At 53.9% G+C, this 12,195-nt stretch overlaps 1 protein-coding gene across 14 annotated transcripts in view; it reads left to right on the top strand.

Moving 5' to 3' along the window:
* Nucleotides 1-12,195, top strand: part of HYDIN (HYDIN, axonemal central pair apparatus protein) — a 115,529-nt gene that overhangs the window by 74,262 nt on the left and 29,072 nt on the right. For 8 of the 14 annotated variants that reach the window (XM_021408634.1, XM_021408635.1, XM_021408641.1 and 5 more), the window contains 16 exons: nucleotides 1,832-2,024; nucleotides 3,680-3,814; nucleotides 4,549-4,758; nucleotides 5,537-5,662; nucleotides 6,025-6,202; nucleotides 6,337-6,467; nucleotides 6,775-6,902; nucleotides 7,482-7,618; nucleotides 8,318-8,445; nucleotides 8,531-8,722; nucleotides 9,182-9,331; nucleotides 10,018-10,257; nucleotides 10,404-10,572; nucleotides 10,868-11,056; nucleotides 11,279-11,524; nucleotides 12,012-12,185. In XM_021408634.1, the coding sequence (XP_021264309.1) occupies nucleotides 1,832-2,024; nucleotides 3,680-3,814; nucleotides 4,549-4,758; nucleotides 5,537-5,662; nucleotides 6,025-6,202; nucleotides 6,337-6,467; nucleotides 6,775-6,902; nucleotides 7,482-7,618; nucleotides 8,318-8,445; nucleotides 8,531-8,722; nucleotides 9,182-9,331; nucleotides 10,018-10,257; nucleotides 10,404-10,572; nucleotides 10,868-11,056; nucleotides 11,279-11,524; nucleotides 12,012-12,185 (2,726 nt within the window). Of the gene's footprint in view, nucleotides 1-1,831; nucleotides 2,025-3,679; nucleotides 3,815-4,548; nucleotides 4,759-5,536; nucleotides 5,663-6,024; nucleotides 6,203-6,336; nucleotides 6,468-6,774; nucleotides 6,903-7,481; nucleotides 7,619-8,317; nucleotides 8,446-8,530; nucleotides 8,723-9,181; nucleotides 9,332-10,017; nucleotides 10,258-10,403; nucleotides 10,573-10,867; nucleotides 11,057-11,278; nucleotides 11,525-11,927; nucleotides 12,186-12,195 lie in introns of those variants that run through there. The other 6 variants (XM_021408644.1, XM_021408643.1, XM_021408645.1 and 3 more) reach the window with 6 other exon arrangements.

Consider the following 12,195-nt stretch of genomic DNA (forward strand, 5'->3'; position numbering starts at 1 on the left):
CAGCTGCTCCTTGCCTTGGTCCCTCTTGCAGCATTTTCATCCTTCTCTCCATCCATTCCCACATTTGGGACAGCATCCCCATCCTGCTCAGCGTTCCACACCCATGAGCACCTCTTGGCTTCACCCTGGAGATCCTTCTCCTTTGTCTTCATTGGTGCCTGTCGCCTCTCCCTTCCCTGCTTCCATCATCCCATTCTTATCCTGGTTTGCCCCTGGACCAGGCCACCCCTCTGGGTCATCCCTTGCCCCCATCTCACATGGGGCTGTGCTCATTTGTGCATTTCCTGTGAGTGTGTCTGTCTCACTCTTGGTAGGACAGTGCAGTCACCTGGAACTGAAAGGAGAGTGGTGCTGTATAGGTTGACCTCCTCCAAAGGCCTCTTCCACATCTCTCTGTGCCCATGGGCTGGGTGAGAGGTGCAGGTGCCCATGGTGGCTGGGGAGCTGCAGTGCCAGGTCCCATGGAAATGCTCTGAGAGAGGCAGAAGCTGTGGCAAGAGGAGCTTTCAAGACTCTCTCTGATTTTTCTGATGGAAAGCGATGGGTCAGTTGAGGTTTCAGGTGATTTCACATGCAGGAGGTGAATGTGGGAGCAGCATCCTGCACTCTTTGGGGCCAGGTCTCCTCTCTTGCTGCTCCAGTGCCCTGGGAGGAGGAGGAAAGCTCATTCTCAAAGCAGGGGCTGCTTGCATCCAGCCAGCTGCAGCAGCAAGATGCAGTTTGGGTGACCATCTCAGTGCTGATGGCTCTTGCGCAGCCATGTCATGCCGCCTGCATCGTCACATTGGGTTGGCAGCAGCAGCGTGATTTCTAGCTCCTCTATTTTGGGAGGAGGGTGTGGGAAGCGGTGTGAAGCTTTGTCCCCAGCGGGCTCACAGGCAGGCTTATTTCTGGCATCTCAGAGGCTGGGGATGGCAGGGCCTCCTCCCTCCCCAGTGGCCATCCAGCCACACTCCCAATCCATCCCCACTCTTCCCTCCATGGAGGTTTGAGCTGCACTCTGTGCACGTGCAGTGGGAGACCCTGAACGGTGGAGGGCAGCTGGGGCTGGGTGAGATGGACCCCGAGGTCGCTTTCCCCTTTGTTCTGCTTTCCTAAGACCTCTCCTTAGGAAGACTTCACATCCCAGCAAGCAGAAGCACGGCAGCTCTCGTTGACCCGTTGGCTTGTTGGGCTTCCTTCCCTTTCGTCTTGCACTTATTGCTCCCTTCGGCTTTCCCCCTGGAAGCAGTCTCTGGCTGCATGGTGTGCTGCCTTGCTGCAGCACTCACTGATCACATCACCTCCCGCTGTCCCAGAGAGCTTCCACTTCAGCGTGAGAAATATTGTTGTTGTCAAGGCGCTGTGGTGCCACGAAGTTGCCTCAAACCATTCGATAGAACCAGGGGTAACTTAATAAATGGTTATGGATTTTCCATCTCAGGGCTTTGCCTCTCCTCAGGAGTTATTAACCCCGTAGTATTTATCTCAAGCAGCTCCAAGCTGTGGTTATTTTCCCTCGCTAGGATGGGTGTTGGCTGGAGGCTTGGTGAGCCGTGAGTACCCACTGGGGAGTGTATTGTTAAGGGAAGGCACCAAATTCCCAGCTAGGAGTGAAGCACCCAAGGCTGCTGCAAAAGCCTATGCTTGGCTCTTGGTTAAAAACAGCCAAGACTTCCTTCCTGCAAAGTACTTAGCGCTGCTGTTTGGCTCTGTCCTCATTCCAGGCACACAGCTGAGCCTATCTCCAGTGGCTTCCATCGGCCTCATCCTGCTGAGGGGCTGCACAGCTCGTCCATCCCACGCAGGATTCCCACTGCAGGTCCCTATTCAGATGTATTCTCTTTTCTAGATTCAGCCCTCCGGTACCTAAATATTTCATCAAACCCCAACCAAAGAAAGAAGAGGGAGCCCCGACGGAGCCCTTGGCATCAGTAGAGAACAGCAGCCATGACATGGGTGAGAAGGAGGCAGCCCAAGCAGTGGGAGCAGCAGGGGAACCTGCCCCAGTGCCATCAGATGCAGATGAACCCCTGGAGACACAGGTAGAATCTCCTGTAGACCTACCACTGGGATATTGCATTGATGGCCACAGAGCAGATGGGTGCTTTCCCAAAACAAGGGGCAGACAGCCTGCTGTCACCCAGCTTTGAGAATGGCTTTGCTGGCTGCTGGCGTGCTTTGGAGGTTGATCCTGGTGGCGGTGAGGTCAGGAAATGCCAAAATGAGCATTATGTTCAAGGAGAAGGGCTGCAGCTGCTTACATCCTAGTATCAGCTTCGTTAACGTTGTGAGCCCGCATGTTTTTTTCTTAGCCAGAAGCGATGATACCCTGTGGCTGCACAGAACAGCGTGGCTAAATGCTGAGTTAGAAGCATGAAGTCTTTTTGATTTCCTGCTTTCTTGTCATGTATACACAAGTAAAGCAGGGAAATCCAAGTGGATGTGCCTAAGCAGGATCCAAAACTGCCTCAAAGCTGTACTGCAGTTTGATCTTCTGCTTATGTCACTGTATTTAGGCAATATCTGTATAACCTTTCTGGGGAGAAGGAAGATTGTAAGCTTAGAACAGCCTGGCTAACATCTTTTGGAATGCATGCTTTGCTAGTTTTGAAAATGCAGGGATGCCAAAATGGTGTTGAAATCAGGAGGTATGTGTGTAGTACAGAAGGACTTCAAGGACAGTGGGTTTGGAGAGGTTTTTTTTGGGGCTGGAAGGGAAGTCATCCCCTTGATGGCTCCTTTTGTAGGCTAGGAAGGAGGACAGGGAGATGTGCTCAGAGTCCTACATTGCTAAAGTGAGCAGCAGAGGTTGTGTGTTAGCTGAAAGCTCTGTAACTGCTTGTCGGCCAAAGAATAGACTGCATAAGGCCAAAAAACCTTTTTGCGAAGTGTGCTGAGGATGGCTAGGTTTTGCCATTTCTTCCTGAGAAGAAAAGGGAATGTGAGAAAACTCAGCCCTCCCCTGTGTTTTATCTGCTGGGGGAGACTGAGCCTCTAATTGGGTCTGAGGATGTCCCCTGAATACTCTTGCAGCTACTACAGGAGTCAAGACCGCAGCACGAAACACTTCTTCTAATTAAGAAGAAGCACATATTCTTCAACTCCAAGAGCAATTATAAAGCCTTCTTGTATAAATAGGGATCAAAACCCCCAAGGACAAGTTTCCTTCTTTTGAGGGCCCTTGTCAGGTTAATTACCACTGAACCAGCATCTCAGCTGCCTTGGCCAAGATGGGGCCGTTCAAGAAGATTGCTCCAGTGGAGATCTCCAGCTCTCTGGCACTGTGGAGCAGATGAGATGAAACCTAAAGCAGCACTTGAAGGTCTGCCACTCGCTTCCCAAGACCTCATTTTTCAGTTTTTGTTGTTCTTCTCTTGCAGCTGAATCCCATTTCTATTGTCATGGAAAGCCTCACCTGTCCAGGTTTGGGGCATCAGCTGTGGATGGGCTCAGACCCACACTGAACTGATGGCAGGGACATCCCATGTTTGATTTGTGCCTGGGTACTATCTCAGCTGCATCTAGCTTGACAAGGTTCCTCCTTATCCACTGAAATAATCACAGGAGGTCGGCACTGTTGGTTCATAGAATATCCCCAGTTGGAAGGGACACACACGGATCACTGAGTCCAACTCCTGAGATTGGTCTCACACTGAGCAGCCAGCTCCTGCTGCAGCTCCTGGTGCTCTTTTTCCAGCTGCTACCACCTGCTGTCAAGGAGCTGGAGAGTGCTGCAAAGATGGTGAGTGCTGCAGAGACTCAGAGCCTGGTGGAGACCAAGGAACCGATGGAGTTTGTGGAGAACGAGCCCCTCGCCTTGGGTGTGGAGGAGGTAAGAGGTATCTTCTTGGCCTGACTTCCACATTTCTAGTGTGGCGAGCAGTTGCCTGGCCCCTGCACGTACTGATGGCCCCTGGTGCTGCTCATGGCCTCGCATCCCTCTGAGCACAGCATCGTGCAGTGCTGCTGAAGCAAGCAGCCCTGGGAGAGGCCATGCAGGACACGCTGCAGGGCTGAGCAAGGACCACACCTGTGGGCATCGTTCACCCCGTTGGCATTAATCTTGTGGGCATTATTCATCCTCTTGGCATTAATCAAGTAGACAGTAAGAAGTTTCTGCAGTGGATTTTGCTGTGGCATCTTAAGAGAGTGCAGTGCGTTGTGCCCAGGAGTGAAAAGGACGAGGAGCCATGTGGGCTGAGCTGGAGCCCTCTCCCAGCTCCAGGACTCTCACCTCCAAGTCTCATGTTTCTCCAAAGGCAGTTAAAGCTTCTAAAGGCGTGATCTGCTGCGGAGAGAATGCATTGCTGCCAGGAGATCTCCCAAATTATGCTAATGTAATGTATTAGTGAAAGCATTAATTAGTGAGTATGGGAGAAGATTTCCCTGTGGTCCCTCTGCTAAAAAGCGGGATGGCTGCAGGAGAGGTTAGGATGATTTTGTGTGTCTGAGTGCCCCTCCAGCCACATCCTTCCCTCCAAGCCGGAGCTGCAGCCTCACCCCAGGGCCGGGTGGCTCTTCTGCATTGACATTGACTGTCCCCACTCCTCTCTCCCCTTCCTCCAGGTTTTTGACATCCTGCCGCTGTACGGCGAGCTGCAGCCAGGTGAGAGCCAGCAGGTCACCTTCACCTTTTTTGGTCACGCCAACCTGGTGGCCCACGTCACAGCACTGTGCGAGGTGCAGGGGGGTCCAACCTACGAGGTGATGCTCAGCGGGGAGGCCTCAGTCATCAGCTACCTCCTCGATGTCACAGAGATCAACTTGGGGCTGCAGGTACCACAGCTTCTCTTTGGGCTGGTCCTCATCTTAATCCAGGTCTAGGACTCTCCACCAACTCTGTTGGATGGACAGCTTTCCCTGTCCGTCCTCTAGCATCTGTGTAACACATCTTGCATTCAGCTGTTGTTCTTATGGCCATCTCCAATCTCCAGAGCTGGGAATTCCTTCTCCTCAAGGTTTCTAGCACTGCTTCCCTGGGCAGAAAGGTGATGATCTGCAGAGCACCGTGTCCTTAGGACACCCATCCACTGATCAGCTCCTACAGGCTGAGACCCAAGGAGATGCTCTTTACTACTGCTTTTGATTAAGTAACAAAATAAACCGGGGAGAAGTTGACGTGGGCTTCCCAGTCTGTAGGTGGAGAGAATTCCTCAGAATAACCCCTACTTTCCCTATTTTCAACTAAAACCCATTCAGATATTTCTAGCTGTATGCAGCACTGTCTCCCTTTTTGCTGCTAGCTCCACCAGTGCTTGCAGACAGGTGCCCATCCAGCTATTGCAACGCACACGCTACTTTGCAAAGATAAATATGTCTTACAGATGAGTGGTGGGATGATGACCTAGAAGTGGCCACTAGACTTTGGCACTGCAGCACAGGGCAGCTGTCCTGGTTTATCTTTGAGGTGGCATTTGGCCCTCTTTACGTGGTTGGTTTTGCACCTCTGCAAGCCACCCCAGATACCTGTTTGTATGTCCTGCAGCTGTGGGTTCCCCACGTTGGCGTCATCCCACCTTAGAGGGGTCGGTGCCCATCTTCTGTCCCCCCACAGCTGTTTAACGAAGTCACCGAGGCGGAGCTCACCCTGCAGAACAGCGGCAAGGTGGGATTCCAGTACCGGGTGCTGAGCCCCAGCGACAGCCCTCTGCCTGGAGTGCCCCTGGCGCTGCCCAGCACGGTGAGTACAGGGCAGCACAAGCAATGAACCCCGGCCCTGTGCGGCAGAGAAGGGCTGCCCTTGCTCTCCAGCTAGGACACAAAGCTCCTTTTCCAGAAATGAGCAGCCCTGGTACAGGTCCCTTGGTCCTGCAGAGCTTTGTGGAGCAGTGATGGGGGCAAGGAGGAGAGGAGCGCCTGGCATCCTACAAGGATGACACGCTGATGCCCTCTTGCTGTGAGCTTCTGAAGTCACAGCTGAGACTTTTAACAGCGTCAGCCCCGGCACTTCTGCTTTCCCCTCTCTGCTCCTGTCTGATGCTCGCCATCTGTCCGCCCAACTTTCTTTGGTGCTTTCCCCCTTCCTACTCCCACTCTCTGCAGGGTTATGTTGGACCTGGTGAGGAGCGGGTGCTGGAGGTCTCCTACCTGCCGGGAGTGCCTGGAGCCTTCTGCAGGGCTTTCCAGATCCAAGTGGGGCACCTGGAGCCAGAAACCATCACTCTGAAAGGGGAGGGGATCTTTCCCAGGATCTGCTTGGATCTGCCCAGGAATATCAGAGGTGAGCTCTGCCTCTCTGTCCCCAGGAAGGTCGCCTGGTTTCCTCCCGTGCCATACACCCATTGGGTCACTGTCACCCACCTGGAGGCTGGTGCTGCACTCCCACTTCTATTTTTGGATATTTTCTTCCTTCAGGAAACGAAAAGTATGAGAAGATCCTCCAGGAGGTGAGAGAGAGGATGGAGAAAGAGAGCCAGAGAGATGAAGCAGTTGTTCTGGGAGAGGCCACGGCCACTGAGACACCCGTGGATGACCTGGACACTGTGGTGAGAACGTGGTGCTGCCCTGTTTGGTGTGTGCCAGCCTTCTGCAGTGGGGTTGGGTGTGCCCTGCTGTCACTTGGGACCTCCTGCCCATGATCATCCCTCCTCTCTGTATTGTCCTTGAGTTCATGGCACCCTATGATGGAGATGCAGGGCATCACTGGGGTGCTTGCTTGCAACCCCAATCCTGGAACTTAATAGCAGAATGTGGATGCTCCATCCCTGGAGGTGCCCAAGGCCAGGTTTCATGGAGCCCTGGGCAACCTGATCTGGTAAGTGGTGACCAGCCCACTGACTTTGCTCTCCACAGTTGGACATCCGGCTGCAGATGCAAATGGAAGAGATGCTGGTAGAGGAACATGCCTTGGAGCAGCAAAAGCTCTCAAGCTCCCCAGAGGATTTGGTCTTTGACCAGCGAGCTCGTCAGAGGCTTCTCAGGTTGGTAGGGACTCCCTTGCTCCAGGTGCCCAAGGGTAACACCCAGCACCACTGCTCCTGAGAGCTCCTGCAGAGCTGGGACTGGCCAGAGACTTCGGGAGGACCCGATCCAGAGGGATGTGCCGTGCTGTCTGTGAGCAGCTGAGTGCCCTCCCCTCTGCAGGGCCACCCATGAGATTTGGGGGTGCCCAGCTCCCACCTGCTCCGTTCCAGCACAGACCATGGAGCCCATCCAGCACCATGGGCACCACCCCTTCTAATTAGCTCTGAAAGAGGCAACTCACAGCTGGCTTCTTTGTTCCAGCAAATGACTGAGGAAGAGGACGCTCTGCAAAACAGGTGGTTTGTGTTTTGCTGAGTGGGATTCCTCTGGAAAAAGACCTTCCCGTGAATCTCGTGGGTGTTGGTTACCAGTGCTCTTTTAGGGATGAATCAAGACCATTGCAGCTTTTCGTAGCAGAGGAGCTAGGATCCATGGACTCTACTATCAGTGGACCAGTATCCACTAACTTGCTTTTCTTTAAGGTCTCACTGCTAGCTGAGAAATGGTTTAAAAACTCTCCTTGTTCCCACTTTCAGGGTGCAGCTGCCTGAGTACGTCTTGGACTTTGGCTATGTCATCCTCAGTAACATCTACACACACATAGTGAAGATCACCAACACTGGGCAGCTGCCCGTGTCCTTCTGTGCAGATGGACGGGTCCTGCGTGGCACAGGTAACTGGGATGGAGGTGCTTCTCACCATTTCTGATGGTGTATGCCACTGAACGCATAGAGGGTTTGGAGTGCTTCTTTGCGCAGCTTGTTCCTCCTCAGGACCCCATGCTCAGTGCTGTAGAGCCTGAGTTCTTCTGGCCAGAGCCCTGGCCCACCTGAGGCTGCCCTAATGTTTGGCTGTGGGGCTGAGGTGGCCCAATCACCTGGGAGACATCAGCATCTCCTCCTTTTGGCTACCAAGAGGTTTTGTACACTCTGTGGGCTTGCATTGCAAACAGAGGGACCCTTTGTGGTTGAGGAGTGCTTTGGTTCACAGTGTCGTAATGCTTCTGTTCATCCTTCATGAGGAAAGAGCTTGTGAGGTCTTCTTTTGCACTAAAATAGGCTTTGAGATAAGGCTTGTTATCCACCATGCCATGGGTTGCCATGCTGAGTCACCATGAGCTGGATGGATGCCTCCTCCAAGCTGTTGTTCCTCCACTGAATAAGGGAATTGTAGTTGGAGACCCTTTTTGGAGAGGTCCCCAGCCATCCCTGGGGTGCCTGGTGAAGAGTTCCTTTTAACATGGGGCAGCAAGTCTTCTCCGGAGATGAAAGGGACTTCTTCACAGAGCAGCCACACCTGTATGACCTTGGCGTGCTGGTGACACATCCCACGTGGGTCACACATCTCAGCTGCTCTGTTGTCATCCATGAAGGTTTCACTGTAGAGCTGGACCGCGTGACGAACCTGCCGTACTGCGAGACCGAGACGTTCGAGGTGCGCTTCGACCCGCAGGGTGCCAGCGTGCCGCTGGGAGCGATGGACGTGCTGCTGCCCATCAGGGTACCGCCTTTTGTCACCCGTGTCAGGCAGGACACAGCAGCAGGACCCACCCGGGCTCTCATCTGGACACTCTGCTCTTCACTAGGTCACAGGAGGCCCCACGTTTCACCTCTGCCTTCGTGCCTGCGTGACTATGCCATCCCTCTGTGTCTCGAGGGACAGCCTGGAGTTCTCCGCTGTCCAGTGCGGGCAGTGTCAGGAGGAAACCATCCAGCTCTACAATCAGTTCCAGGTGCCCTGTAAATGGTTCATCACCATGAAGGAGCCTGTCAAGAAGGTAATGTTTAGTGGGCATAGTGGGGATGGGTTCGTGGTTGGACTAGATGATCGTGGAGGCCTTTTCCAACCTCAGTGATTCTATGGGTTAGTGGGCATGGTGGGGATGGGTTGGTGGTAGGACTAGATGATCCTAGAGGTCTTTTCCAACCTTGATGATTCCATGACTCTATGATTCTATAAAGCAAGGACAGCATGTAGCTGCTCGGTTGGGTTTCCTTGGCCTCTATTGCCTTTTTTGCCCCTATCACTGCCTGAGTGCCTACGCTACAGCTGATGAAGCCTTTGGAGGGTACAGGGCAAGGCTGGTTCATCTGGACCTGTTCGCTATCTGGTGCTCCACTTGTCTGCCATCTGCACCCATGCCTCCCTGTCCCCAGCACTGTGTCTGAGACTTGCAGGAGTGGAGGGTCCATAATTCCAGGCCAAAGAGGCCTCATGGCTTGGTTTCTGTGCCCAGGTGGACAAACATTTGCCAGCAAACGTGAGACGGAAGCTGCTGCAGGAGCTGAAGGCCAAGCCCTGCGTCTTCGAGGTGCTGCCCTCAGCTGGGGACCTTGCTCCAGGGCAGCGATGCAACGTGCGGGTCAGGTTCACACCCACTGAAGAGGTGAGATGGGCAGAGCTATAACAAGAGCACAGGGAGAAAAAGAGATGAAGTCAGCCTCCAGTGCCATCATTGCCCCCACCTGCAGCTTTCTGCAAGCTCCCTGTGCCTCAGTTTCCACTGCAGCACCCTCTTCTGAGAGGCACTTTGAGATGTCAGTGGGGAACTCACACAGAGAAATGGTACGCTGCAAGTGTGGCTACATTTGGAGCCAGGAGGAATCTACCCCTCGGCCCTCCGCTCTTCTCCCATGCAGGTGCATGTTGCAGGCTGAGCCCTGGGAGGGCTGCTCTGGGCTGATCCTGCTGGTACAGCAGATTGAGAAGTGATCAGACACATTCCTGGGCATGCCAGCACAGACGTTGGCACTGCTGTGTTGCTGGTGATCCCTGTTGTGTGGCTCAGGCATTTTGGGAGACAGCATAAGCCAGGAAACCTTCCCAAAACATAGCTTGTGTCTGACTCGGAGCCTGGCAGCATGTAGCAGTATGGACACGGGTGCTTATGTGCCTGGAGTGGTCCCAGCGATATTTCAATTGCTAGCTGGGATGTAACCACTATGTCTGTGGCTTTGACCACAACAGAGATGCTTCTAGCCAGTGAGAGCTCATCTGCCTCTATTGGACAGTACTATTCACTTGATACAGCAGTGCCAGCGCTGCGTCTGAGCATCATAACCTTCTTTTCAGAGATCCTACAGAAGTGAGCTGAAGATTAACATTTGCCAGAGCAGCCAGCCCCTCCAGCTGCAAGTCTCAGGGCATGGGCTCGAGCCACAACTGGAGTTCGACCCCCCAGTGCTCGAACTGGGACCGCTGCTGCCGTACAGCAGTGGGGCAGCGGGGACAGTGGTGGTGAAGAACCCATGCAAGTTCCCCATTGAGTTTTACTCGCTGGAATTTGACCAGCAGTACCTTGTTGAGGAGCAGGTGAGGAGGTCTGGTCCCCATGCCATGGCTTCATGGTACTTCCACTCCCTGGTGAAATATAGGAAGTCCTCCAGGCAAAGTCTGGTGGCCTTTCCTGATGAGATCTCCTTCATGTGCTGGTTGGTTTCTCTTCCTTATGCATGCAGATCCTGCGGGTGCTGAAGGACTACAATGGCCGCAATACCCTACTGCTGCCTCCACGAGCCCCAGGTGAGAAGCTGCCCCCGGAGGTGCTGGAGTACTACCAGGACCAGAAGAGGCTGCAGGATGAGCAGGCGAAGTCCAGGACTGGGGATCCAGCAGGCCAGGACAACGGTGAGGCTCTGACATTGGCTGTCCTGAATGTGTCTCACCCACAAAGATTGAGTGAGCTTTTCAGCCAGTAGGACCAGGTCCACCATTGCCGGTATTTTAAATTTTCTCCTTTTCAAACAGCAAAAGCACAAACTCAAAATCCCCCCAAGACAGGTTTCTGAGAGCCTTGGGCATCTCACTTTGTGGGCAGTTCTCCATGTTTTTGCATGTGGCCATGTAAAGTGACAAATGGCAAAGAGGAGGTTGCCTGGCCGTGCTCACCAACAACTGCCCTCCCCTTGTCCTTCCTCCTCAGCCAGCAGTGAAGACATCCAGTCTCTCTCGGATCCAGGAGGAAAGAGCTCTGCTGGCATCGTTCGCACCCTCTCATCTCATTGCTCGGTCATTCCTCTCTCCACTTTGGACGGAAGCCAGTCTAACAAGGTGGACTCTAAATCTGAGTGGGGAGAAGAGGAGGAAGATGTTGAGAAAAGACATGGCACAGGTCAGAACGCTATGATTTTTGCCTCTTCTATGTCCACTGTGGCAAAAGGGCCTTTAGGCATCACTGGGTGCCTGTGCTTTCCCCTTTCTCCCACTCCATTTACTGTATTATGAATGGGACCCTTCAGCAGCAATTTAAGGCAGACCCTAAATGCAAGCCTCAGGAAGGAGCATGGGGAAGCCCCGTGCGTGACACTCGAGGCAGCAGAGTCTCCTCTCCCAGGATCTGAGCGGATGGGGAAGAAGTTGAGAATCACTGGTGTGCAGGAGGCTGATTTTTGTACCTGGTTCTGCCTAGCAGAACATCAGCAGAGCAGCAGCAGCAGCAAGGAGGCTGCAGGAGAACTGGACGACAGCCCTGTCCTCAGAGCCATTGCTCGCCACCTGGGCATCGATATCTCTTCTGAAAGCCGCGCGGCCCGAAATCGCCGTGGGATCGCCATCATCATCCATGGGGCACCCCTGACAGGTGTGTGTGCCATGCGGGGAGTGGGGGAGCAGGGCAAGAGGCATCCTGGGGGGCCACGGCGCTTGAAGTCAGGTGTCCATGGATCTGCAAGGGTGTGAAGCAGCCCCAGGCCTTCCCCTGGCTGGTGCAAGTCGCTCATCTTGTGTCTTTACAGCTGGGCTTGTGTCCCTCCAAACTAGGTGGCCTTAGCCACGCTGCCTCATGGGAGTATGTTGGCTTGTGGCCACGTTGCCTTGTTGTATCGAGGCTCCAGAAGGCCTGATCCTCACAAATATGCCTCAGCGGTGTGTGAAGAGCTCTCTGAGACAGTAATGGTGGTGGGATAGGGCTCAAGCATTAAGACGACCGCATGGGACAAAGCCTTTGGGTGGCAGTGAGCTGGAGATGGTCTCCCTCTCTCTAGGACAGCGTTTCTAGCCGCATTCAGACTGCCTCCCTCTTGGTTTCCCATGCAAGCATCACCATGTAGGCCTTCCTCTCCCTCAAGGAAAGACATCAGCCGCAGTCGCCCTCTCCAGACACTATGGCGCGGCCTGCTTGTCCATCGACTCGCTGGTGATGGAGGCCATCTCCGACAGGAGCAGCTCAGCCGGGCTCCGCGCACGGGATCTGTGCCTCAGGGCTGCCATAGAGCAGAGCCAGAGGGAGGCGGAGGATGCTGGTATGTCAAG

Source organism: Numida meleagris, chromosome 10 (assembly GCF_002078875.1).
Source record: "Numida meleagris isolate 19003 breed g44 Domestic line chromosome 10, NumMel1.0, whole genome shotgun sequence".
Taxonomy (NCBI): domain Eukaryota; kingdom Metazoa; phylum Chordata; class Aves; order Galliformes; family Numididae; genus Numida; species Numida meleagris.